This window comes from Mchenga conophoros, linkage group LG16, assembly GCF_057382185.1.
Source record: "Mchenga conophoros isolate Kocher_MC1m ecotype Shallow Benthic linkage group LG16, M_conophoros_male_GT1.1, whole genome shotgun sequence".
In the NCBI taxonomy this organism is placed as follows: Eukaryota; Metazoa; Chordata; class Actinopteri; order Cichliformes; family Cichlidae; genus Mchenga; species Mchenga conophoros.
In genome coordinates, this window is record NC_140541.1 from 9,751,402 (window position 1) to 9,779,056 (window position 27,655).

General features: G+C 39.9%; 2 protein-coding genes across 2 annotated transcripts; both read left to right on the top strand.

The window, feature by feature from the left end:
• Positions 1 to 6,849: 6,849 nt before the first annotated feature.
• LOC146556273 (olfactory receptor 6N2-like) lies at positions 6,850 to 8,039 on the top strand. Its single transcript, XM_085249508.1, has one exon. The coding sequence runs from the start codon at positions 6,850 to 6,852 to the stop codon at positions 7,807 to 7,809; it is 960 nt and encodes a 319-aa protein (XP_085105634.1). The 3' UTR covers positions 7,810 to 8,039.
• Positions 8,040 to 17,890: 9,851 nt separating this feature from the next.
• Positions 17,891 to 18,903, top strand: LOC146556274 (olfactory receptor 6N2-like). The gene has a single exon (XM_085249589.1). It carries the CDS (start codon positions 17,891 to 17,893, stop codon positions 18,848 to 18,850), a length of 960 nt encoding a protein of 319 aa, XP_085105715.1. The 3' UTR covers positions 18,851 to 18,903.
• The last annotated feature ends 8,752 nt before the right edge of the window (positions 18,904 to 27,655 follow it).

Sequence of the window (27,655 nt, forward strand, 5' to 3'; positions counted from 1 at the left end):
TAAGGTCAGTACTTCCACGCTTTAAACGCTGCATGCTCATACTCTCTCCCACACTCGATATATTATCCATTGATCTGCACACAGCTGTTGTCACGAACGTCCACTCGCTTACGTCACTGTCATGAGACATTCTCGCAAAAAAATCACGGTTTTAGTAACGCAGTAACGCAGCATTCCTACGGGAAAGTAACGGTAATCTAATTACCGTTTTTGCAATAGTAATCCCTTACTTTACTCGTTACTTGAAAAAAAGTTATCGGATTACAGTAACGCGTTACTGCCCATCTCTGGTAGTAACAACCCCCTAAGCACCCTGATTTTGAATGACCAGTAGTAAAACTGTAGCAATGTTGATGGCCTTTTCCCATTCCAAATAAATTTAGACACCACAGAGTGTATATTCTTAAAGCAAGACAGAGGAGGGAGAAGTGGCAACATGAATAAAAGGAAATTAAGACATGACAGTATGTTCATTTTGACTATGTTGAGGCCCTAGTCTTAGTGTGGGGCAGGTCAACGCTGCAGTGATCTGAGTGATCAGATATCAAGATTGGCTGAATACAAATTAGTGACGTGTCGGTCGCGAACGAAATGGCACAAAAATGGCTCTTAGAGCCAACTCTTTGAAGTGAACAACGCGAGCCGGCTCCTTACTCACCAGGGGGCAGCTTTGTGTAGCCAAATGTTAAAGTCATGAATTCGCCTTAAGGGGCCATGTTGATATTATGAAGTAAATTGCATCATACAGTTTGAAGTACCTTTTTTCATTCTTCTAAGGCATATGCGAGTGCGCATGTACACACACACACACACACACACACACACACACACACACACACACACACACACACACAAGAATGAATGAAAATATGAATATTTTGATTTCCTAAATGTCACAGTTGTACAGTAATAACTCCGATAGTGTTATCAGTTCATCAGTGGCAAACGGGGAAAGGAGAAGAAAGTAGTTGCGAAACAAATACATCAAAAGAGTATTGATTATTAATCGCGAAGCTCTGAGAGCTTGGTAATATTCTACTTTGCTATGGATGTGTTTGAGGAGATTTTACAGGCAGAGATCCTTAACATCACTGTATCCACAGAATGGCCTACAGGTAAGACTTAATCACACAAGGAGAAAAATGAAAATGAAAGCCGTTGACTCAATGGAATGCATAGAATGCTAAGAGCCTTCAATTCAGTGGGGATGTGGCGAACATGTCATGGTCCTGAGTCTGAGGACTCGGTGTTTTGTGTTTCTTTATATTCTTCTATATTCTTGTTTATTCTGCCTTGTCTTTTGTTTAGGTTTGCTATGTGTTAGTGTGTTTGTTTCATGCCTGCCTGTGTTCCCTCTGTCTGTCCATGGTGTCACTGTGTCTGCTCGTGAGTCTGCCTGCCAAGTTCAGTGTCCTGTCTGGTTCTCTGTGTCTGTTAGTTTCCTGTTTTTATTCTGAAAGTTCATGTCTCATGTCAATGTGTTTAGTTTTACCTCTCTCCTGTCTCGTTAGCCTAATTTCTCCCAGCTGTGTCTCCCTCCTGTTGTCCATTTCCTAATTACTCCCCTGTGTATTTAAGCCCTGTGTTTTCCTGTGCTCCCTGTCTTGTCGTACCCTCAACTTGCTGTGTGTTCATGACTTCCAGGCCTCCTGCACCTCAGTTAGAGTTTTGTTTGCTTTTGTGAGTTTTATTTTATGTTGAAGTTTTGTTCCAGCAATAAAGCTGCATTTTCAGTTTAAACCTCGTTTCCTAAGAGTCCTGCATTTTGGGTTCACCACTCCTGCCTGCCTGCCACACAGCCAACCATGACAGAACAACACTAAAGGCCAACTTCAAGCTAGAGCAAGTTTTGAATAGTCAGTTGAATGGGAAGAACAACATCTGGCCACTCAACACCTGCACCCTGCCGGCAGTGATGGGGCGTAATGGAATAATTGTACGGGCGTTACATATTTAAGATACAAAATATGAGTAACTGTATTCCATTACAGTTACCGTTTTAAAAGGTGGTATTCAGAATACAGTTACCTTATTGAAATAAATGGATTACACGGCGGTCTTTCCCTGTTTCATATATTAGGCTATGCCCTCTCTATTTTTGGTAATTCCACGCCAGTGGAAACCCAAAGAAAGCACGCATTAAGAGGCTCTAATGCCTGTGTCTGAATCTCGCGCCCCATGTCACCTGTACTTGCGGCCGCCTAATGACTTGAAGAAATATTTTTAAAAATTATTATTCAAAATAATTTATTATGAAGGCAATAGGCAGAGTGTTGCAGAAGAAAGTAGCCTCATGGGCAGTGTAGTCCGTGCTGCAGGGAGAATGGACTGCAATACCTGTTATGTTTCTGTGAGCGCGAGGAGGGAGAAGAAGGAGAGTCGAAAAGTACGAGTTGTCACTGACCACTGATGGAAGATGGAAGCATGTGAATATAATAATAACCACTGCCACCAAAAGGTTTTCCTCTTAGACGAGGAAGAAAGCCCCGGGACGTGAATTCGGGTGCGGGCAGGTGTTTATAGTCTGGTCCACGGCGGTGGGATTCAGTCTGACGATCCGAACCACCAGTGAGACATCTGAGGGTGAGAAACATTATTTTGGTATATAAAACCACCGCAAAGGTTTAATGAAACGCGTAAAATAGGTTAGAAGTAGCCGCAATTACGCCGTAACGAACCAAATTAGACTTAGGTTTTAGAGGTAGTCGTAATTACTTCGTAACAAATTGTAGAAGGGCGCAAATGTCTATGTGTATTTGTCTGGAAGTAAGTTGATTTTACAGCACAATATGCTGCTGAACTACTTCCATTTTTTGTTTTCTTTGCTTGAGGCTCACGTACTGGTGACAAAGGACAACGGTTGAGTTTTATCTCATAAAACTGATACCGCTTCATTTTTTAGAAGTGAAGTAGAAGGGAGTATCAGCAACCACTCTGAAGTCAAGCGTGCCAGTGACGGCCCAGCAAAATCTTTGAAAATGGGAAATAAACAAGTAAAATTAACACCTGATGAGAAATGTTTAGAAAAACAATAAGCTGGAGCAGGAATAATCCAAAAGAAAGGGAGAGGAATGCATATTGGAAGAGCAAGAGGTAAAGGCAGACTTAGATACACACCAAACAGTAATTTTAGCGCTGCATGCTGGGAGTGTGGAAAAAAGGGACATTTTGCACGTGACTGTAAGAAACAAAGAAGACAGTGACTCAGAACAGGATAGCAGCTCAGGTGAAGAGAGCAGTTCAGACTAGGAAGAACATAATAATCCCTCACCAAGTGAAAATTAGAGATCAAAGTGGTTTAAAGTAGTTTAAAAAGGGCTGGAAACAGATCCGACTGAATAAATATAAATACACGAGGTATAAAGTAAAATAAACAGAAGGCTAAATTAAATTAGGGTGATATGTTGGATCACCCAGGAATTTGTATGTGTCGACCACATCAATATCCAAACTATGGATGTTCACTGGTGCGATGGATGGTGGTTGGTTGAATTCACACCAGATGATGAAGTCGGTGATGATCTTCCTATACTCTAGATCGTTCCCCTCAGACATCCATCAATGACTGTATCATCAGAGAATTTCTGGAGGTGGCCGTTAGGAAGGGAGAAAAAAAAAACATGACTCTCACAGTGCTTCCAGTACTCTCCAGGTGTGACAGTGATCTGTGCAGGAGGTACATGACTGCATCATTCACCCCAATACTAGGATAGTAAGTGACCAGCAGGGGATCCAGCAGTTTACTCACCAGAGTTGTGAGATGTTTGAGAATTAACCTCTCCAGGTTCTTCAAGGTATACTTCAGGGTATGATGTAAATACTGGGCAGTGGTTCTTTTTTTTCTGGAGAGACTTCTTTAGTCTGTTTGTATTCTGACTCTGTAGTAGGGCTGAACGATATATCGCATTTGCGATAATATCGCGACATGATCAAGTGCAATTTTCTAACCGCAAAGGCTGCGGTTATACTCTGGACATGTCCAAATTCATGGGCTGCATCCTCCTGAGGCCGCATTTGTAGACCGATTACGTCACAGCGACGCGCCGAAGGCTGTCCAAATTACTACCATATCCCAGAATTCATAGCGCGGCCCAGCCAAACTCCAGTTTCCAGCAATGGCGGCCGCTACTAAGTTTTAAAATTACTCATACTAATCTTTCTGGGTCACAAAATAAACTTTTAACATATTTTCAGGCGAGAAAGTAGTTGTGTAAACATCAAATATCTGCTCGGTTTATCAAGATATCCCATATTTGCAAAAGTGCTTCGACGTTTTCAGAGGCGTCTGCTACCCACCAGCTCGACAGCTAGCCGGGAGCTCGAGGGTTACTGATGCGGCCGAGAACGGCACAACTCCCGGCACATCATTTTCAGATCACCGCGGAGTTTCGCTGCTCGGGTTAAACGTAATATATAAGTCACTTAGACAACCTAAAAATGTTATTGTTGGGCTTTTTTCAGTGTTTTGTTTGTTCGTGAGTAAATCGGTTTGGCTGAGATTAAAGTTATTAGATTAGATAAAATAAAACTTTATTAATCCCCCGGGTGGGTTCCTCCTTGGTTTTCACACAGCTGACTAAACGTCAAACAGAAAACTTATTAAACAGAAGTATGAGACAGTCGAGAATTTACACCAGTGTCTGGTTATATTTTAGATAGCAAGAAGCAGACGGCCGAGTTTATTAAACTCCACGGAGACAGCGGTGATGCTAATCAGAACTAGACCGTCCAATTTCACGCCTTTAAACTTTAAAGGCGTGTTTGTGTGTGTGTTTATACAATTGCTATTATGTTTGCACTTTATGTGTAATGTTACTGACTGCAGAGATCAGTAAGATGTGTGTATTTTTTATTTATTAGTTTTATTTACCGGTCAATTTACCGGTCGATCTACGTCCCTACCCTCACCTATGGCCACGAGCTGTGGGTAGTGACCGAAAGAACGAGATCGCGGATACAAGCGGCAGAAATGAGCTTCCTCCGAAGGGTGGCTGGCCTCTCCCTTAGAGATAGGGTGAGAAGTTCGGCCATCCGGGAGGGGCTCAGAGTAGAGCAGCTGCTGCTCCACATCGAAAGGAGCCAGCTGAGGTGGTTCGGGCATCTGACAAGGATGCCCCCTGGGCGCCTCCTGGGTGAGGTGTTCCAGGCATGTCCCACCGGGAGGAGGCCCCCGGGCAGACCCAGGACACGCTGGAGAGATTATATCTCTCGGCTGGCCTGGGAACGCCTTGGTATTCCCCCGGATAAGCTGGAGGAGGTGGCTGGGGAGAGGGAGGTCTGGGCCTCTTTGCTTAGGCTGCTGCCCCCGCGACCCGGCCCCGGACAAAGCGGATGAAAATGGATGGATGGATGGATAGTTTTATTTATTTAATATTATTTTTTAATTGAATGACTGTCTAGTAGTTCACAGATGTCGAAAAACTGAGTGTGGTAAAGCCACTGATTTTTTTTATGTATATTTCTGCAATCTGCACATTGTACTGACTTTCATTTTAATGTTTACACCAGGGTTCCTTGTCAGCACTTTATGCTCAGATGTTTGTAAGCTAAAAATAAACTATTGTGTATGTTCAAATATACTGTTGTGATTGAAGAAGTTAAATAAAAATGTCAGTCATCAATTCATGCATCACCTCATGTCATCATAACAGAGGTCTGTCTTCCAGGAAAGAACAGTTTAAAATTAATGTAATATAGTATTGGCCATACTATATGATGTATTGCTTGTCTTTGTTTAAAATACAGAAGACAAAGACCTTAAAAAATAATCGCATATCGCATCGCAATCGCAATATTGGGGCAAAAAATCGCAATTAGATTATTTTCCATAATCGTTCAGCCCTACTCTGTAGCCCTGCTTCTGTTTCCTTGTCTCTAATAATGTTGGTCACTTTCATAAGTTATGTCAGAGTTTGATCCACCATGTGATATAATTTAGAAAATATCTAATTAGCAATGGCTTTCAATAACCTGGAATTAAAAAACAACAACAACGAAAAAAACAACAACACTGCAGAACACTGTCAGTTATGGACTGATGTCTACAGCACCAGGACCTCAACATTAATGGTTTAGGATACCCTTCAAGAAGCCTGGAGAACTATTCCTGAAGACTATTTAAAGACATTCAGTAAAATTTGCTCAAAAGAGTTTAAGCTGTGTTGAACACATATTGACTTTCAAGCTTGTTAGAATTGCATTCAGTATTTTTTTGCCTTCAATTCATCATTCAACATAATCAAGGGTTTAAAGTGCACCTTTATAATCCAAAAAATACAGTAATGTAATGGTCTTCTAACAGGTATCATTCAGAAAGCATTAAATTGACTGTAAATCGTGCAAAATACAGCAGCTAGACATCTTCTAAAGACTAAGAAAAATTTACATATTGCATTAGAATTGATTTTAAGATTTTACTAATTACCTGTCCTTCATGGCCTGGGCTCAGAATATATACTAGAAGTGCTTCTCCTGTACCAGCAAGCACTTTGGTTATAGAAAGTTATACACAAATAATAATAATAATAATGATATTTTATTATTATTTTATCTACACTACTAAGTCTACTCACCTCTCTATGAGGTATGCTGTACGATGATAGATCACACAGACAAAAATATCAACTGATAAAGTTTGGTGAAATTGTTTACATGTTCTTGAATAACTTAATGAGTCCCATTGAGAATGGGAAATTGTCTGATAAAACAAAGCCACAGAGCCAATTACTTCTTAGTTCGGTGCTGGAAAAGCATTACTACAATACATTAAGACTTGTCTTTTCATTTGATTTTTAATGAATACCATTTATGTCATCTAGTTGTATAGTAAATAACATTTTTGTTCATTAAATGGATATTGAATTAAATGTAACATTGCTAACTCTAGGTGGGTTTGCAGAATTGCACAAATACAGGTATCTTTATTTTGTGATCATATTTACACTTTATATTCTGATACTCTGCTTTAATTCCACTATAGTTTTCCTTATCTGGACTCACAAAAACCTTCACGAGCCAATGTACATTTTTATTGCAGCTTTGTTAATCAACTCTGTTCTTTACAGCATGATTATCTATCCAAAGCTCTTATCTGATGTTTTGTCTGAAAAACAGATGATATCATATCCACTCTGTCTTTTCCAAGGTTTATCATATTACACCTCGGTTGGTTCAGACTTTTTACTGTTGGCAGCAATGGCATATGACAGGTATGTGTCTATATGTAAACCCCTGCAATATCCAGTTATTATGAATAGAATAACTATTTATGTATGTCTGATTTTAGCTTGGCTTATACCTGCTTTTGAAACCTCAGTGATGGGTGTGTTGTATTCGAATGTCAAACTCTGTAGCTTTTCTCTGACAGGAATTTTTTGTAATAATTCACTTTACAAGCTTCAGTGTGTGCCCTCGGTCGCAATATCTATATATGGTGTGGTCATGTTGATAAGCATTGCCCTTCTACCTTTGCTTTTCATACTTTTTACATACATCAGGATTCTTAGAATATCTTACCATTGTTGTAGAGAAGTGAGGAAAAAAGCTGTAAAGACATGTTTACCCCACCTGCTGGTGTTAACCAACTTTTCCTGTTTTATTTTCTTTGATATAATTATAGTTCGACTGGATTCTGATCTATCCAAAACTCTTCGTTTGACATTGACGTTTCAGTCAATTGTATTCCATCCTCTTTTAAATCCAATCATATATGGACTCAAAATGAATGAAATTTTCAAACATATCAAAATATTGTTGTCAAGTTTAATAACACTGGTATTACTGCCCTATTATCAAATGTATGGCATATAATTTTAAATTGTAATGCAAACTAGACAATGGAGTACCTTTTCTCCGATTTTACATACTAGACAGAGGAAAAGAGATCAAATTTATAGAAATGTCATGACATTTATGTAAATGTTGATTTCTGTTCTTCTATTGATGACAACATAATGGTCATAAAACAAAGACAAACAATTTCTTAAACTGTTTCTGGTAATGTTTAAATTCTAAACATCTCATATGCCTGCATTTCACATTTTCCCTTCTATATTGTCATAGATTATTACTTACTATTGTATATTCACATAAAAATAATTTAGTAGAATGAATCAATTAGTAGAAGTCTCTCTTTGATGCTGACAAGCATGTGAATATTCATCACAGTGTCTTCTGTTTTCTCAGTTATATATATATATATATATATATATATATATATATATATATATATATATATATATATATATATATATAGTTTTTTTTAATGAAAAATTCTTTTGAACTTTCCATAACTCATTATTTATAAACATAATATAGTGTATTGTATAGTGTAATGTGTAAATTCAATGCTAATTTCTAACTCTGTTAAATTTACTAAATTCTGTTTTCATGAATACCTGGATGTTAAATGTAATTGTTACACTTTGTAAAACAGAACACCCATTTTATTAAAGGTGAAATAATTTATACAGTTTTTAACTCTCAGTGATGCTGCAGTGTTCATTTGACTTTGAGACCTGAAGTTGTAACCTGCAGCAATGTTAAAGATGATCTACAGGGCTTCAAACATTCAGGAATTATAGTCACCATATAATTCACTTTTCATGGTAAACATTCATTAGATCCATCAGATATAAAGTCATTGTTGGAGCAATACACAAACGCTTATCAGAAACTGAACAAAGTGCAAATAATTTCAATAACATGTAAACACAAGGACTCAGTCCACGAATAGGAGTATTAGAATAGATGTGCTTAATCCCGCTTGTATCATAGGCCTACTAGTACAAGTGGAAATACACTAAAAATTACCTCCAAGTATTCAATACTGAGTACAGTTGAACCCCGACTTACGAAATTAATTCGTTCCCGAGGGTCTTTCAGAAGTCGAAAATTTTCGTAAGTCGAAGCACCCATCGCGCCTTTTGAGTGAATGGTAGGCTATAGGCTAATTGCTAACTGCAACAACAATACGTCGTTCAAGTGGAACAGCGAAGCTCAAGTACGAAAGCCAAGGGGGTTGTCACATGATTTGGAAGGCATTGTGGGCATTGTAGGCATTCTGGGCTCAGCCAATCAGAGACAGTGGATTTTGTTACACGGGCATTTTGCCATAACACGGGCAGAAATATTGCCGTTAAGTGCCGTCGTAACTTGAATTTTTCGTTAAATGGGGTATTCCTAAGTCGGGGTTCCACTGTATTGTAAAACAAATGATTGACATCAAAAAATTAAGCAGGAAGCAGCATAAAGTCTGCTTACAATTATCTCTCATAAACTTATTTTCAGCTGTTTTAACCATTTACAGCTTTTCACATGTTAATGACTTGGTTAACGATCTAACTAGCATATCAACAGTGCGTTTCAGAGACACCCAACAACTGTACCCACACTCCGCACATCACGTGTCTGATTAGCCACATTTAGCTTACCGCCGTCGAGTGGATGCTCAGCATTTACATGAAGCCACAGCTCAGTAAACCTTCTGGTTTCACTCTGTCCTCTACGACAAGTACAAAATTATACTTTGTGAACATTATCAGTTTGGATGGCATTTTAACTCGTTAGAGATTAATTTCTTCAGCTTACCGATAACAAAGTTTTAGCCCGCCTGCTCTGTTCGGCTGTAGAAGCAAGAGACCATGAGGCCGCACCTTGACCACCTGGTCAGCTGGACTGGGACAAAAAATCGGTCAGGGCATTTTGCCTAGAGAGTGGCCACAAGGTATTATAGGAAAAACCATAAAACCTTTGGATGACAACAAATGCTGTTGTGACAGTGATGTACACTGTCTTGTTGGTATATATGTATGAGTTCTAAACAGTTTACATCACATGACAACTTAAGGACATCTTCTGGTTTCATCTTCATGTTTCCCTCTCAACAGATATCAAAACCAACATCATGAGCACAAGAAATGACAACATCAAAGAACGCAAGTATGGCGAAGCTCGCGGCTCTCCAACAGGAGATTGAGAGACCAGTGTTGGACTGCAGAACTGCTTTGAAATTCATATGAGCTGTTCGCACTAAAGTAAAAAGCACCATCACTTCATGCGGATAGCCCCTTTGGCGCCAGCTGCAAGGCTGGAGCCGAACAAAAACACCCTGATAACGACTGTGTTTAGTCTGTTCCTTCCCACTCCATACAAGGCCACCTGGGTTGGCTGGTAGACTGTTTACTTAGCCTGGCAGGGCGAACTATGGACACGCACACACACACACTTATCCCCCTCCCTTTCCAAACGCCTTCGATGCTTGTTTCCTGCGGGGGAACACGGCGGGTCTGTGTGACGCGCTGGAAGGGTAGCGCTGTGCAGGGCGGCTGCTGTGTTCGCTTCGGATTACTCCTCACCAGTGTTGGTCATGTTACTTGAAAAAAGTAATCAGTAACTAATTACTGATTACTTCCCCAAAACAGTAATCCCATTACTTTACTGATTACTTATTTTCAAAAGTAATTAATTACTTAGTTACTTTTTAAAAACACGATTTACAACCTGAATAGGTGATAAAGCGATAGATCTTTCAGTCCAATTCTACTTTTTCTACATAATCCATCATACAAAATGTAATCAAATGGAAAAGTCTCTTTTTAAAACTTGTTTTATTAGTTTTAATCTTTTAACTTTATGCATCAAGCAAAAATTTAATTATATGCAACATTCTCTGACTGGAAGAAATTTGTTTAATATTTAAACCTATTTTCTGCACATTCCAGCACATAAAATATTTTTGTGTGTTTACACTCACTCTTTCAAATAGATGCAAGTAAAACACAGCAGAAAATAAATAAAGTCAGAGACTCAGCGGTCCTGTTGCTCTATTTTCACCTGTAAAGCAGGAGTAGGGTAGGCGGAGGTTTACCCTGGTGCAGGTGTGCTGCAGCGGTCAGTGGAAGAATCCGCGAGTTTCTCTGTGAGTTTCCCATTACGTCGTAGCGCACTTGGTGCTTGCTTGGAAGTTTAGAGGTTTTTTTCGCTGTAAAAAGAAGTTTTCTTCCCACGCACAACGGACACTAATGTTTTTGTCACTTTTTATGGAATCAAACTTAAAGTAAGGTCAGTACTTCCACGCTTTAAACGCTGCATGCTCATACTCTCTCCCACACTCGATATATTATCCATTGATCTGCACACAGCTGTTGTCACGAACGTCCACTCGCTTACGTCACTGTCATGAGACATTCTCGCAAAAAAATCACGGTTTTAGTAACGCAGTAACGCAGCATTCCTACGGGAAAGTAACGGTAATCTAATTACCGTTTTTGCAATAGTAATCCCTTACTTTACTCGTTACTTGAAAAAAAGTTATCGGATTACAGTAACGCGTTACTGCCCATCTCTGGTAGTAACAACCCCCTAAGCACCCTGATTTTGAATGACCAGTAGTAAAACTGTAGCAATGTTGATGGCCTTTTCCCATTCCAAATAAATTTAGACACCACAGAGTGTATATTCTTAAAGCAAGACAGAGGAGGGAGAAGTGGCAACATGAATAAAAGGAAATTAAGACATGACAGTATGTTCATTTTGACTATGTTGAGGCCCTAGTCTTAGTGTGGGGCAGGTCAACGCTGCAGTGATCTGAGTGATCAGATATCAAGATTGGCTGAATACAAATTAGTGACGTGTCGGTCGCGAACGAAATGGCACAAAAATGGCTCTTAGAGCCAACTCTTTGAAGTGAACAACGCGAGCCGGCTCCTTACTCACCAGGGGGCAGCTTTGTGTAGCCAAATGTTAAAGTCATGAATTCGCCTTAAGGGGCCATGTTGATATTATGAAGTAAATTGCATCATACAGTTTGAAGTACCTTTTTCATTCATCTAAGGCATATGCGAGTGCGCATGTACACACACACACACACACACACACACACACACACACACACAAGAATGAATGAAAATATGAATATTTTGATTTCCTAAATGTCACAGTTGTACAGTAATAACTCCGATAGTGTTATCAGTTCATCAGTGGCAAACGGGGAAAGGAGAAGAAAGTAGTTGCGAAACAAATACATCAAAAGAGTATTGATTATTAATCGCGAAGCTCTGAGAGCTTGGTAATATTCTACTTTGCTATGGATGTGTTTGAGGAGATTTTACAGGCAGAGATCCTTAACATCACTGTATCCACAGAATGGCCTACAGGTAAGACTTAATCACACAAGGAGAAAAATGAAAATGAAAGCCGTTGACTCAATGGAATGCATAGAATGCTAAGAGCCTTCAATTCAGTGGGGATGTGGCGAACATGTCATGGTCCTGAGTCTGAGGACTCGGTGTTTTGTGTTTCTTTATATTCTTCTATATTCTTGTTTATTCTGCCTTGTCTTTTGTTTAGGTTTGCTATGTGTTAGTGTGTTTGTTTCATGCCTGCCTGTGTTCCCTCTGTCTGTCCATGGTGTCACTGTGTCTGCTCGTGAGTCTGCCTGCCAAGTTCAGTGTCCTGTCTGGTTCTCTGTGTCTGTTAGTTTCCTGTTTTTATTCTGAAAGTTCATGTCTCATGTCAATGTGTTTAGTTTTACCTCTCTCCTGTCTCGTTAGCCTAATTTCTCCCAGCTGTGTCTCCCTCCTGTTGTCCATTTCCTAATTACTCCCCTGTGTATTTAAGCCCTGTGTTTTCCTGTGCTCCCTGTCTTGTCGTACCCTCAACTTGCTGTGTGTTCATGACTTCCAGGCCTCCTGCACCTCAGTTAGAGTTTTGTTTGCTTTTGTGAGTTTTATTTTATGTTGAAGTTTTGTTCCAGCAATAAAGCTGCATTTTCAGTTTAAACCTCGTTTCCTAAGAGTCCTGCATTTTGGGTTCACCACTCCTGCCTGCCTGCCACACAGCCAACCATGACAGAACAACACTAAAGGCCAACTTCAAGCTAGAGCAAGTTTTGAATAGTCAGTTGAATGGGAAGAACAACATCTGGCCACTCAACACCTGCACCCTGCCGGCAGTGATGGGGCGTAATGGAATAATTGTACGGGCGTTACATATTTAAGATACAAAATATGAGTAACTGTATTCCATTACAGTTACCGTTTTAAAAGGTGGTATTCAGAATACAGTTACCTTATTGAAATAAATGGATTACACGGCGGTCTTTCCCTGTTTCATATATTAGGCTATGCCCTCTCTATTTTTGGTAATTCCACGCCAGTGGAAACCCAAAGAAAGCACGCATTAAGAGGCTCTAATGCCTGTGTCTGAATCTCGCGCCCCATGTCACCTGTACTTGCGGCCGCCTAATGACTTGAAGAAATATTTTTAAAAATTATTATTCAAAATAATTTATTATGAAGGCAATAGGCAGAGTGTTGCAGAAGAAAGTAGCCTCATGGGCAGTGTAGTCTGTGCTGCAGGGAGAATGGACTGCAATACCTGTTATGTTTCTGTGAGCGCGAGGAGGGAGAAGAAGGAGAGTCGAAAAGTACGAGTTGTCACTGACCACTGATGGAAGATGGAAGCATGTGAATATAATAATAACCACTGCCACCAAAAGGTTTTCCTCTTAGACGAGGAAGAAAGCCCCGGGACGTGAATTCGGGTCCGGGCAGGTGTTTATAGTCTGGTCCACGGCGGTGGGATTCAGTCTGACGATCCGAACCACCAGTGAGACATCTGAGGGTGAGAAACATTATTTTGGTATATAAAACCACCGCAAAGGTTTAATGAAACGCGTAAAATAGGTTAGAAGTAGCCGCAATTACGCCGTAACGAACCAAATTAGACTTAGGTTTTAGAGGTAGTCGTAATTACTTCGTAACAAATTGTAGAAGGGCGCAAATGTCTATGTGTATTTGTCTGGAAGTAAGTTGATTTTACAGCACAATATGCTGCTGAACTACTTCCATTTTTTGTTTTCTTTGCTTGAGGCTCACGTACTGGTGACAAAGGACAACGGTTGAGTTTTATCTCATAAAACTGATACCGCTTCATTTTTTAGAAGTGAAGTAGAAGGGAGTATCAGCAACCACTCTGAAGTCAAGCGTGCCAGTGACGGCCCAGCAAAATCTTTGAAAATGGGAAATAAACAAGTAAAATTAACACCTGATGAGAAATGTTTAGAAAAACAATAAGCTGGAGCAGGAATAATCCAAAAGAAAGGGAGAGGAATGCATATTGGAAGAGCAAGAGGTAAAGGCAGACTTAGATACACACCAAACAGTAATTTTAGCGCTGCATGCTGGGAGTGTGGAAAAAAGGGACATTTTGCACGTGACTGTAAGAAACAAAGAAGACAGTGACTCAGAACAGGATAGCAGCTCAGGTGAAGAGAGCAGTTCAGACTAGGAAGAACATAATAATCCCTCACCAAGTGAAAATTAGAGATCAAAGTGGTTTAAAGTAGTTTAAAAAGGGCTGGAAACAGATCCGACTGAATAAATATAAATACACGAGGTATAAAGTAAAATAAACAGAAGGCTAAATTAAATTAGGGTGATATGTTGGATCACCCAGGAATTTGTATGTGTCGACCACATCAATATCCAAACTATGGATGTTCACTGGTGCGATGGATGGTGGTTGGTTGAATTCACACCAGATGATGAAGTCGGTGATGATTTTCCTATACTCTAGATCGTTCCCCTCAGACATCCATCAATGACTGTATCATCAGAGAATTTCTGGAGGTGGCCGTTAGGAAGGGAGAAAAAAAAAACATGAATCTCACAGTGCTTCCAGTACTCTCCAGGTGTGACAGTGATCTGTGCAGGAGGTACATGACTGCATCATTCACCCCAATACTAGGATAGTAAGTGACCAGCAGGGGATCCAGCAGTTTACTCACCAGAGTTGTGAGATGTTTGAGAATTAACCTCTCCAGGTTCTTCAAGGTATACTTCAGGGTATGATGTAAATACTGGGCAGTGGTTCTTTTTTTTCTGGAGAGACTTCTTTAGTCTGTTTGTATTCTGACTCTGTAGTAGGGCTGAACGATATATCGCATTTGCGATAATATCGCGACATGATCAAGTGCAATTTTCTAACCGCAAAGGCTGCGATTATACTCTGGACATGTCCAAATTCATGGGCTGCATCCTCCTGAGGCCGCATTTGTAGACCGATTACGTCACAGCGACGCGCCGAAGGCTGTCCAAATTACTACCATATCCCAGAATTCATAGCGCGGCCCAGCCAAACTCCAGTTTCCAGCAATGGCGGCCGCTACTAAGTTTTAAAATTACTCATACTAATCTTTCTGGGTCACAAAATAAACTTTTAACATATTTTCAGGCGAGAAAGTAGTTGTGTAAACATCAAATATCTGCTCGGTTTATCAAGATATCCCATATTTGCAAAAGTGCTTCGACGTTTTCAGAGGCGTCTGCTACCCACCAGCTCGACAGCTAGCCGGGAGCTCGAGGGTTACTGATGCGGCCGAGAACGGCACAACTCCCGGCACATCATTTTCAGATCACCGCGGAGTTTCGCTGCTCGGGTTAAACGTAATATATAAGTCACTTAGACAACCTAAAAATGTTATTGTTGGGCTTTTTTCAGTGTTTTGTTTGTTCGTGAGTAAATCGGTTTGGCTGAGATTAAAGTTATTAGATTAGATAAAATAAAACTTTATTAATCCCCCGGGTGGGTTCCTCCTTGGTTTTCACACAGCTGACTAAACGTCAAACAGAAAACTTATTAAACAGAAGTATGAGACAGTCGAGAATTTACACCAGTGTCTGGTTATATTTTAGATAGCAAGAAGCAGACGGCCGAGTTTATTAAACTCCACGGAGACAGCGGTGACGCTAATCAGAAGGCTAGACCGTCCAATTTCACGCCTTTAAATTTTAAAGGCGTGTTTGTGTGTGTGTTTATACAATTGCTATTATGTTTGCACTTTATGTGTAATGTTACTGACTGCAGAGATCAGTAAGATGTGTGTATTTTTTATTTATTAGTTTTATTTACCGGTCAATTTACCGGTCGATCTACGTCCCTACCCTCACCTATGGCCACGAGCTGTGGGTAGTGACCGAAAGAACGAGATCGCGGATACAAGCGGCAGAAATGAGCTTCCTCCGAAGGGTGGCTGGCCTCTCCCTTAGAGATAGGGTGAGAAGTTCGGCCATCCGGGAGGGGCTCAGAGTAGAGCAGCTGCTGCTCCACATCGAAAGGAGCCAGCTGAGGTGGTTCGGGCATCTGACAAGGATGCCCCCTGGGCGCCTCCTGGGTGAGGTGTTCCAGGCATGTCCCACCGGGAGGAGGCCCCCGGGCAGACCCAGGACACGCTGGAGAGATTATATCTCTCGGCTGGCCTGGGAACGCCTTGGTATTCCCCCGGATAAGCTGGAGGAGGTGGCTGGGGAGAGGGAGGTCTGGGCCTCTTTGCTTAGGCTGCTGCCCCCGCGACCCGGCCCTGGACAAAGCGGATGAAAATGGATGGATGGATGGATAGTTTTATTTATTTAATATTATTTTTTAATTGAATGACTGTCTAGTAGTTCACAGATGTCGAAAAACTGAGTGTGGTAAAGCCACTGATTTTTTTTATGTATATTTCTGCAATCTGCACATTGTACTGACTTTCATTTTAATGTTTACACCAGGGTTCCTTGTCAGCACTTTATGCTCAGATGTTTGTAAGCTAAAAATAAACTATTGTGTATGTTCAAATATACTGTTGTGATTGAAGAAGTTAAATAAAAATGTCAGTCATCAATTCATGCATCACCTCATGTCATCATAACAGAGGTCTGTCTTCCAGGAAAGAACAGTTTAAAATTAATGTAATATAGTATTGGCCATACTATATGATGTATTGCTTGTCTTTGTTTAAAATACAGAAGACAAAGACCTTAAAAAATAATCGCATATCGCATCGCAATCGCAATATTGGGGCAAAAAATCGCAATTAGATTATTTTCCATAATCGTTCAGCCCTACTCTGTAGCCCTGCTTCTGTTTCCTTGTCTCTAATAATGTTGGTCACTTTCATAAGTTATGTCAGAGTTTGATCCACCATGTGATATAATTTAGAAAATATCAATTAGCAATGGCTTTCAATAACCTGGAATTAAAAAACAACAACAACGAAAAAAACAACAACACTGCAGAACACTGTCAGTTATGGACTGATGTCTACAGCACCAGGACCTCAACATTAATGGTTTAGGATACCCTTCAAGAAGCCTGGAGAACTATTCCTGAAGACTATTTAAAGACATTCAGTAAAATTTGCTCAAAAGAGTTTAAGCTGTGTTGAACACATATTGACTTTCAAGCTTGTTAGAATTGCATTCAGTATTTTTTTGCCTTCAATTCATCATTCAACATAATCAAGGGTTTAAAGTGCACCTTTATAATCCAAAAAATACAGTAATGTAATGGTCTTCTAACAGGTATCATTCAGAAAGCATTAAATTGACTGTAAATCGTGCAAAATACAGCAGCTAGACATCTTCTAAAGACTAAGAAAAATTTACATATTGCATTAGAATTGATTTTAAGATTTTACTAATTACCTGTCCTTCATGGCCTGGGCTCAGAATATATACTAGAAGTGCTTCTCCTGTACCAGCAAGCACTTTGGTTATAGAAAGTTATACACAAATAATAATAATAATAATGATATTTTATTATTATTTTATCTACACTACTAAGTCTACTCACCTCTCTATGAGGTATGCTGTACGATGATAGATCACACAGACAAAAATATCAACTGATAAAGTTTGGTGAAATTGTTTACATGTTCTTGAATAACTTAATGAGTCCCATTGAGAATGGGAAATTGTCTGATAAAACAAAGCCACAGAGCCAATTACTTCTTAGTTCGGTGCTGGAAAAGCATTACTACAATACATTAAGACTTGTCTTTTCATTTGATTTTTAATGAATACCATTTATGTCATCTAGTTGTATAGTAAATAACATTTTTGTTCATTAAATGGATATTGAATTAAATGTAACATTGCTAACTCTAGGTGGGTTTGCAGAATTGCACAAATACAGATATCTTTATTTTGTGATCATATTTACACTTTATATTCTGATACTCTGCTTTAATTCCACTATAGTTTTCCTTATCTGGACTCACAAAAACCTTCACGAGCCAATGTACATTTTTATTGCAGCTTTGTTAATCAACTCTGTTCTTTACAGCATGATTATCTATCCAAAGCTCTTATCTGATGTTTTGTCTGAAAAACAGATGATATCATATCCACTCTGTCTTTTCCAAGGTTTATCATATTACACCTCGGTTGGTTCAGACTTTTTACTGTTGGCAGCAATGGCATATGACAGGTATGTGTCTATATGTAAACCCCTGCAATATCCAGTTATTATGAATAGAATAACTATTTATGTATGTCTGATTTTAGCTTGGCTTATACCTGCTTTTGAAACCTCAGTGATGGGTGTGTTGTATTCGAATGTCAAACTCTGTAGCTTTTCTCTGACAGGAATTTTTTGTAATAATTCACTTTACAAGCTTCAGTGTGTGCCCTCGGTCGCAATATCTATATATGGTGTGGTCATGTTGATAAGCATTGCCCTTCTACCTTTGCTTTTCATACTTTTTACATACATCAGGATTATTAGAATATCTTACCATTGTTGTAGAGAAGTGAGGAAAAAAGCTGTAAAGACATGTTTACCCCACCTGCTGGTGTTAACCAACTTTTCCTGTTTTATTTTCTTTGATATAATTATAGTTCGACTGGATTCTGATCTATCCAAAACTCTTCGTTTGACATTGACGTTTCAGTCAATTGTATTCCATCCTCTTTTAAATCCAATCATATATGGACTCAAAATGAATGAAATTTTCAAACATATCAAAATATTGTTGTCAAGTTTAATAACACTGGTATTACTGCCCTATTATCAAATGTATGGCATATAATTTTAAATTGTAATGCAAACTAGACAATGGAGTACCTTTTCTCCGATTTTACATACTAGACAGAGGAAAAGAGATCAAATTTATAGAAATGTCATGACATTTATGTAAATGTTCATTTCTGTTCTTCTATTGATGACAACATAATGGTCATAAAACAAAGACAAACAATTTCTTAAACTGTTTCTGGTAATGTTTAAATTCTAAACATCTCATATGCCTGCATTTCACATTTCCCCTTCTATATTGTCATAGATTATTATTTACTATTGTATATTCACATAAAAATAATTTAGTAGAATGAATCAATTAGTAGAAGTCTCTCTTTGATGCTGACAAGCATGTGAATATTCATCACAGTGTCTTCTGTTTTCTCAGTTATATATATATATATATATATATATATATATATATATATATATATATATATATATATATATATATATATATTAATATTAGTTTTTTTTAATGAAAAATTCTTTTGAACTTTCCATAACTCATTATTTATAAACATAATATAGTGTAATGTGTAAATTCAATGCTAATTTCTAACTCTGTTAAATTTACTAAATTCTCTTTTCATGAATACCTGGATGTTAAATGTAATTGTTACACTTTGTAAAACAGAACACCCATTTTATTAAAGGTGAAATAATTTATACAGTTTTTAACTCTCAGTGATGCTGCAGTGTTCATTTGACTTTGAGACCTGAAGTTGTAACCTGCAGCAATGTTAAAGATGATCTACAGGGCTTCAAACATTCAGGAATTATAGTCACCATATAATTCACTTTTCATGGTAAACATTCATTAGATCCATCAGATATAAAGTCATTGTTGGAGCAATACACAAACGCTTATCAGAAACCGAACAAAGTGCAAATAATTTCAATAACATGTAAACACAAGGACTCAGTCCACGAATAGGAGTATTAGAATAGATGTGCTTAATCCCGCTTGTATCATAGGCCTACTAGTACAAGTGGAAATACACTAAAAATTACCTCCAAGTATTCAATACTGAGTACAGTTGAACCCCGACTTACGAAATTAATTCGTTCCCGAGGGTCTTTCAGAAGTCGAAAATTTTCGTAAGTCGAAGCACCCATCGCGCCTTTTGAGTGAATGGTAGGCTATAGGCTAATTGCTAACTGCAACAACAATACGTCGTTCAAGTGGAACAGCGAAGCTCAAGTACGAAAGCCAAGGGGGTTGTCACATGATTTGGAAGGCATTGTGGGCATTGTAGGCATTCTGGGCTCAGCCAATCAGAGACAGTGGATTTTGTTACACGGGCATTTTGCCATAACACGGGCAGAAATATTGCCGTTAAGTGCCGTCGTAACTTGAATTTTTCGTTAAATGGGGTATTCCTAAGTCGGGGTTCCACTGTATTGTAAAACAAATGATTGACATCAAAAAATTAAGCAGGAAGCAGCATAAAGTCTGCTTACAATTATCTCTCATAAACTTATTTTCAGCTGTTTTAACCATTTACAGCTTTTCACATGTTAATGACTTGGTTAACGATCTAACTAGCATATCAACAGTGCGTTTCAGAGACACCCAACAACTGTACCCACACTCCGCACATCACGTGTCTGATTAGCCACATTTAGCTTACCGCCGTCGAGTGGATGCTCAGCATTTACATGAAGCCACAGCTCAGTAAACCTTCTGGTTTCACTCTGTCCTCTACGACAAGTACAAAATTATACTTTGTGAACATTATCAGTTTGGATGGCATTTTAACTCGTTAGAGATTAATTTCTTCAGCTTACCGATAACAAAGTTTTAGCCCGCCTGCTCTGTTCGGCTGTAGAAGCAAGAGACCATGAGGCCGCACCTTGACCACCTGGTCAGCTGGACTGGGACAAAAAATCGGTCAGGGCATTTTGACTAGAGAGTGGCCACAAGGTATTATAGGAAAAACCATAAAACCTTTGGATGACAACAAATGCTGTTGTGACAGTGATGTACACTGTCTTGTTGGTATATATGTATGAGTTCTAAACAGTTTACATCACATGACAACTTAAGGACATCTTCTGGTTTCATCTTCATGTTTCCCTCTCAACAGATATCAAAACCAACATCATGAGCACAAGAAATGACAACATCAAAGAACGCAAGTATGGCGAAGCTCGCGGCTCTCCAACAGGAGATTGAGAGACCAGTGTTGGACTGTAGAACTGCTTTGAAATTCATATGAGCTGTTCGCACTAAAGTAAAAAGCACCATCACTTCATGCGGATAGCCCCTTTGGCGCCAGCTGCAAGGCAGGAGCCGAACAAAAACACCCTGATAACGACTGTGTTTAGTCTGTTCCTTCCCACTCCATACAAGGCCACCTGGGTTGGCTGGTAGACTGTTTACTTAGCCTGGCAGGGCGAACTATGGACACGCACACACACACACTTATCCCCCTCCCTTTCCAAACGCCTTCGATGCTTGTTTCCTGCGGGGGAACACGGCGGGTCTGTGTGACGCGCTGGAAGGGTAGCGCTGTGCAGGGCGGCTGCTGTGTTCGCTTCGGATTACTCCTCACCAGTGTTGGTCATGTTACTTGAAAAAAGTAATCAGTAACTAATTACTGATTACTTCCCCAAAACAGTAATCCCATTACTTTACTGATTACTTATTTTCAAAAGTAATTAATTACTTAGTTACTTTTTAAAAACACGATTTACAACCTGAATAGGTGATAAAGCGATAGATCTTTCAGTCCAATTCTACTTTTTCTACATAATCCATCATACAAAATGTAATCAAATGGAAAAGTCTCTTTTTAAAACTTGTTTTATTAGTTTTAATCTTTTAACTTTATGCATCAAGCAAAAATTTAATTATATGCAACATTCTCTGACTGGAAGAAATTTGTTTAATATTTAAACCTATTTTCTGCACATTCCAGCACATAAAATATTTTTGTGTGTTTACACTCACTCTTTCAAATAGATGCAAGTAAAACACAGCAGAAAATAAAGTCAGAGACTCAGCGGTCCTGTTGCTCTATTTTCACCTGTAAAGCAGGAGTAGGGTAGGCGGAGGTTTACCCTGGTGCAGGTGTGCCGCAGCGGTCAGTGGAAGAATCCGCGAGTTTCTCTGTGAGTTTCCCATTACGTCGTAGCGCACTTGGTGCTTGCTTGGAAGTTTAGAGGTTTTTTTCGCTGTAAAAAGAAGTTTTCTTCCCACGCACAACGGACACTAATGTTTTTGTCACTTTTTATGGAATCAAACTTAAAGTAAGGTCAGTACTTCCACGCTTTAAACGCTGCATGCTCATACTCTCTCCCACACTCGATATATTATCCATTGATCTGCACACAGCTGTTGTCACGAACGTCCACTCGCTTACGTCACTGTCATGAGACATTCTCGCAAAAAAATCACGGTTTTAGTAACGCAGTAACGCAGCATTCCTACGGGAAAGTAACGGTAATCTAATTACCGTTTTTGCAATAGTAATCCCTTACTTTACTCGTTACTTGAAAAAAGTTATCGGATTACAGTAACGCGTTACTGCCCATCTCTGGTAGTAACAACCCCCTAAGCACCCTGATTTTGAATGACCAGTAGTAAAACTGTAGCAATGTTGATGGCCTTTTCCCATTCCAAATAAATTTAGACACCACAGAGTGTATATTCTTAAAGCAAGACAGAGGAGGGAGAAGTGGCAACATGAATAAAAGGAAATTAAGACATGACAGTATGTTCATTTTGACTATGTTGAGGCCCTAGTCTTAGTGTGGGGCAGGTCAACGCTGCAGTGATCTGAGTGATCAGATATCAAGATTGGCTGAATACAAATTAGTGACGTGTCGGTCGCGAACGAAATGGCACAAAAATGGCTCTTAGAGCCAACTCTTTGAAGTGAACAACGCGAGCCGGCTCCTTACTCACCAGGGGGCAGCTTTGTGTAGCCAAATGTTAAAGTCATGAATTCGCCTTAAGGGGCCATGTTGATATTATGAAGTAAATTGCATCATACAGTTTGAAGTACCTTTTTTCATTCTTCTAAGGCATATGCGAGTGCGCATGTACACACACACACACACACACACACACACACACACACACACACACACACACAAGAATGAATGAAAATATGAATATTTTGATTTCCTAAATGTCACAGATGTACAGTAATAACTCCGATAGTGTTATCAGTTCATCAGTGGCAAACGGGGAAAGGAGAAGAAAGTAGTTGCGAAACAAATACATCAAAAGAGTATTGATTATTAATCGCGAAGCTCTGAGAGCTTGGTAATATTCTACTTTGCTATGGATGTGTTTGAGGAGATTTTACAGGCAGAGATCCTTAACATCACTGTATCCACAGAATGGCCTACAGGTAAGACTTAATCACACAAGGAGAAAAATGAAAATGAAAGCCGTTGACTCAATGGAATGCATAGAATGCTAAGAGCCTTCAATTCAGTGGGGATGTGGCGAACATGTCATGGTCCTGAGTCTGAGGACTCGGTGTTTTGTGTTTCTTTATATTCTTCTATATTCTTGTTTATTCTGCCTTGTCTTTTGTTTAGGTTTGCTATGTGTTAGTGTGTTTGTTTCATGCCTGCCTGTGTTCCCTCTGTCTGTCCATGGTGTCACTGTGTCTGCTCGTGAGTCTGCCTGCCAAGTTCAGTGTCCTGTCTGGTTCTCTGTGTCTGTTAGTTTCCTGTTTTTATTCTGAAAGTTCATGTCTCATGTCAATGTGTTTAGTTTTACCTCTCTCCTGTCTCGTTAGCCTAATTTCTCCCAGCTGTGTCTCCCTCCTGTTGTCCATTTCCTAATTACTCCCCTGTGTATTTAAGCCCTGTGTTTTCCTGTGCTCCCTGTCTTGTCGTACCCTCAACTTGCTGTGTGTTCATGACTTCCAGGCCTCCTGCACCTCAGTTAGAGTTTTGTTTGCTTTTGTGAGTTTTATTTTATGTTGAAGTTTTGTTCCAGCAATAAAGCTGCATTTTCAGTTTAAACCTCGTTTCCTAAGAGTCCTGCATTTTGGGTTCACCACTCCTGCCTGCCTGCCACACAGCCAACCATGACAGAACAACACTAAAGGCCAACTTCAAGCTAGAGCAAGTTTTGAATAGTCAGTTGAATGGGAAGAACAACATCTGGCCACTCAACACCTGCACCCTGCCGGCAGTGATGGGGCGTAATGGAATAATTGTACGGGCGTTACATATTTAAGATACAAAATATGAGTAACTGTATTCCATTACAGTTACCATTTTAAAAGGTGGTATTCAGAATACAGTTACCTTATTGAAATAAATGGATTACACGGCGGTCTTTCCCTGTTTCATATATTAGGCTATGCCCTCTCTATTTTTGGTAATTCCACGCCAGTGGAAACCCAAAGAAAGCACGCATTAAGAGGCTCTAATGCCTGTGTCTGAATCTCGCGCCCCATGTCACCTGTACTTGCGGCCGCCTAATGACTTGAAGAAATATTTTTAAAAATTATTATTCAAAATAATTTATTATGAAGGCAATAGGCAGAGTGTTGCAGAAGAAAGTAGCCTCATGGGCAGTGTAGTCTGTGCTGCAGGGAGAATGGACTGCAATACCTGTTATGTTTCTGTGAGCGCGAGGAGGGAGAAGAAGGAGAGTCGAAAAGTACGAGTTGTCACTGACCACTGATGGAAGATGGAAGCATGTGAATATAATAATAACCACTGCCACCAAAAGGTTTTCCTCTTAGACGAGGAAGAAAGCCCCGGGATGTGAATTCGGGTCCGGGCAGGTGTTTATAGTCTGGTCCACGGCGGTGGGATTCAGTCTGACGATCCGAACCACCAGTGAGACATCTGAGGGTGAGAAACATTATTTTGGTATATAAAACCACCGCAAAGGTTTAATGAAACGCGTAAAATAGGTTAGAAGTAGCCGCAATTACGCCGTAACGAACCAAATTAGACTTAGGTTTTAGAGGTAGTCGTAATTACTTCGTAACAAATTGTAGAAGGGCGCAAATGTCTATGTGTATTTGTCTGGAAGTAAGTTGATTTTACAGCACAATATGCTGCTGAACTACTTCCATTTTTTGTTTTCTTTGCTTGAGGCTCACGTACTGGTGACAAAGGACAACGGTTGAGTTTTATCTCATAAAACTGATACCGCTTCATTTTTTAGAAGTGAAGTAGAAGGGAGTATCAGCAACCACTCTGAAGTCAAGCGTGCCAGTGACGGCCCAGCAAAATCTTTGAAAATGGGAAATAAACAAGTAAAATTAACACCTGATGAGAAATGTTTAGAAAAACAATAAGCTGGAGCAGGAATAATCCAAAAGAAAGGGAGAGGAATGCATATTGGAAGAGCAAGAGGTAAAGGCAGACTTAGATACACACCAAACAGTAATTTTAGCGCTGCATGCTGGGAGTGTGGAAAAAAGGGACATTTTGCACGTGACTGTAAGAAACAAAGAAGACAGTGACTCAGAACAGGATAGCAGCTCAGGTGAAGAGAGCAGTTCAGACTAGGAAGAACATAATAATCCCTCACCAAGTGAAAATTAGAGATCAAAGTGGTTTAAAGTAGTTTAAAAAGGGCTGGAAACAGATCCGACTGAATAAATATAAATACACGAGGTATAAAGTAAAATAAACAGAAGGCTAAATTAAATTAGGGTGATATGTTGGATCACCCAGGAATTTGTATGTGTCGACCACATCAATATCCAAACTATGGATGTTCACTGGTGCGATGGATGGTGGTTGGTTGAATTCACACCAGATGATGAAGTCGGTGATGATCTTCCTATACTCTAGATCGTTCCCCTCAGACATCCATCAATGACTGTATCATCAGAGAATTTCTGGAGGTGGCCGTTAGGAAGGGAGAAAAAAAAACATGAATCTCACAGTGCTTCCAGTACTCTCCAGGTGTGACAGTGATCTGTGCAGGAGGTACATGACTGCATCATTCACCCCAATACTAGGATAGTAAGTGACCAGCAGGGGATCCAGCAGTTTACTCACCAGAGTTGTGAGATGTTTGAGAATTAACCTCTCCAGGTTCTTCAAGGTATACTTCAGGGTATGATGTAAATACTGGGCAGTGGTTCTTTTTTTTCTGGAGAGACTTCTTTAGTCTGTTTGTATTCTGACTCTGTAGTAGGGCTGAACGATATATCGCATTTGCGATAATATCGCGACATGATCAAGTGCAATTTTCTAACCGCAAAGGCTGCGATTATACTCTGGACATGTCCAAATTCATGGGCTGCATCCTCCTGAGGCCGCATTTGTAGACCGATTACGTCACAGCGACGCGCCGAAGGCTGTCCAAATTACTACCATATCCCAGAATTCATAGCGCGGCCCAGCCAAACTCCAGTTTCCAGCAATGGCGGCCGCTACCAAGTTTTAAAATTACTCATACTAATCTTTCTGGGTCACAAAATAAACTTTTAACATATTTTCAGGCGAGAAAGTAGTTGTAAACATCAAATATCTGCTCGGTTTATCAAGATATCCCATATTTGCAAAAGTGCTTCGACGTTTTCAGAGGCGTCTGCTACCCACCAGCTCGACAGCTAGCCGGGAGCTCGAGGGTTACTGATGCGGCCGAGAACGGCACAACTCCCGGCACATCATTTTCAGATCACCGCGGAGTTTCGCTGCTCGGGTTAAACGTAATATATAAGTCACTTAGACAACCTAAAAATGTTATTGTTGGGCTTTTTTCAGTGTTTTGTTTGTTCGTGAGTAAATCGGTTTGGCTGAGATTAAAGTTATTAGATTAGATAAAATAAAACTTTATTAATCCCCCGGGTGGGTTCCTCCTTGGTTTTCACACAGCTGACTAAACGTCAAACAGAAAACTTATTAAACAGAAGTATGAGACAGTCGAGAATTTACACCAGTGTCTGGTTATATTTTAGATAGCAAGAAGCAGACGGCCGAGTTTATTAAACTCCACGGAGACAGCGGTGACGCTAATCAGAAGGCTAGACCGTCCAATTTCACGCCTTTAAATTTTAAAGGCGTGTTTGTGTGTGTGTTTATACAATTGCTATTATGTTTGCACTTTATGTGTAATGTTACTGACTGCAGAGATCAGTAAGATGTGTGTATTTTTTATTTATTAGTTTTATTTACCGGTCAATTTACCGGTCGATCTACGTCCCTACCCTCACCTATGGCCACGAGCTGTGGGTAGTGACCGAAAGAACGAGATCGCGGATACAAGCGGCAGAAATGAGCTTCCTCCGAAGGGTGGCTGGCCTCTCCCTTAGAGATAGGGTGAGAAGTTCGGCCATCCGGGAGGGGCTCAGAGTAGAGCAGCTGCTGCTCCACATCGAAAGGAGCCAGCTGAGGTGGTTCGGGCATCTGACAAGGATGCCCCCTGGGCGCCTCCTGGGTGAGGTGTTCCAGGCATGTCCCACCGGGAGGAGGCCCCGGGGCAGACCCAGGACACGCTGGAGAGATTATATCTCTCGGCTGGCCTGGGAACGCCTTGGTATTCCCCCGGATAAGCTGGAGGAGGTGGCTGGGGAGAGGGAGGTCTGGGCCTCTTTGCTTAGGCTGCTGCCCCCGCGACCCGGCCCCGGACAAAGCGGATGAAAATGGATGGATGGAAGGATAGTTTTATTTATTTAATATTATTTTTTAATTGAATGACTGTCTAGTAGTTCACAGATGTCGAAAAACTGAGTGTGGTAAAGCCACTGATTTTTTTTATGTATATTTCTGCAATCTGCACATTGTACTGACTTTCATTTTAATGTTTACACCAGGGTTCCTTGTCAGCACTTTATGCTCAGATGTTTGTAAGCTAAAAATAAACTATTGTGTATGT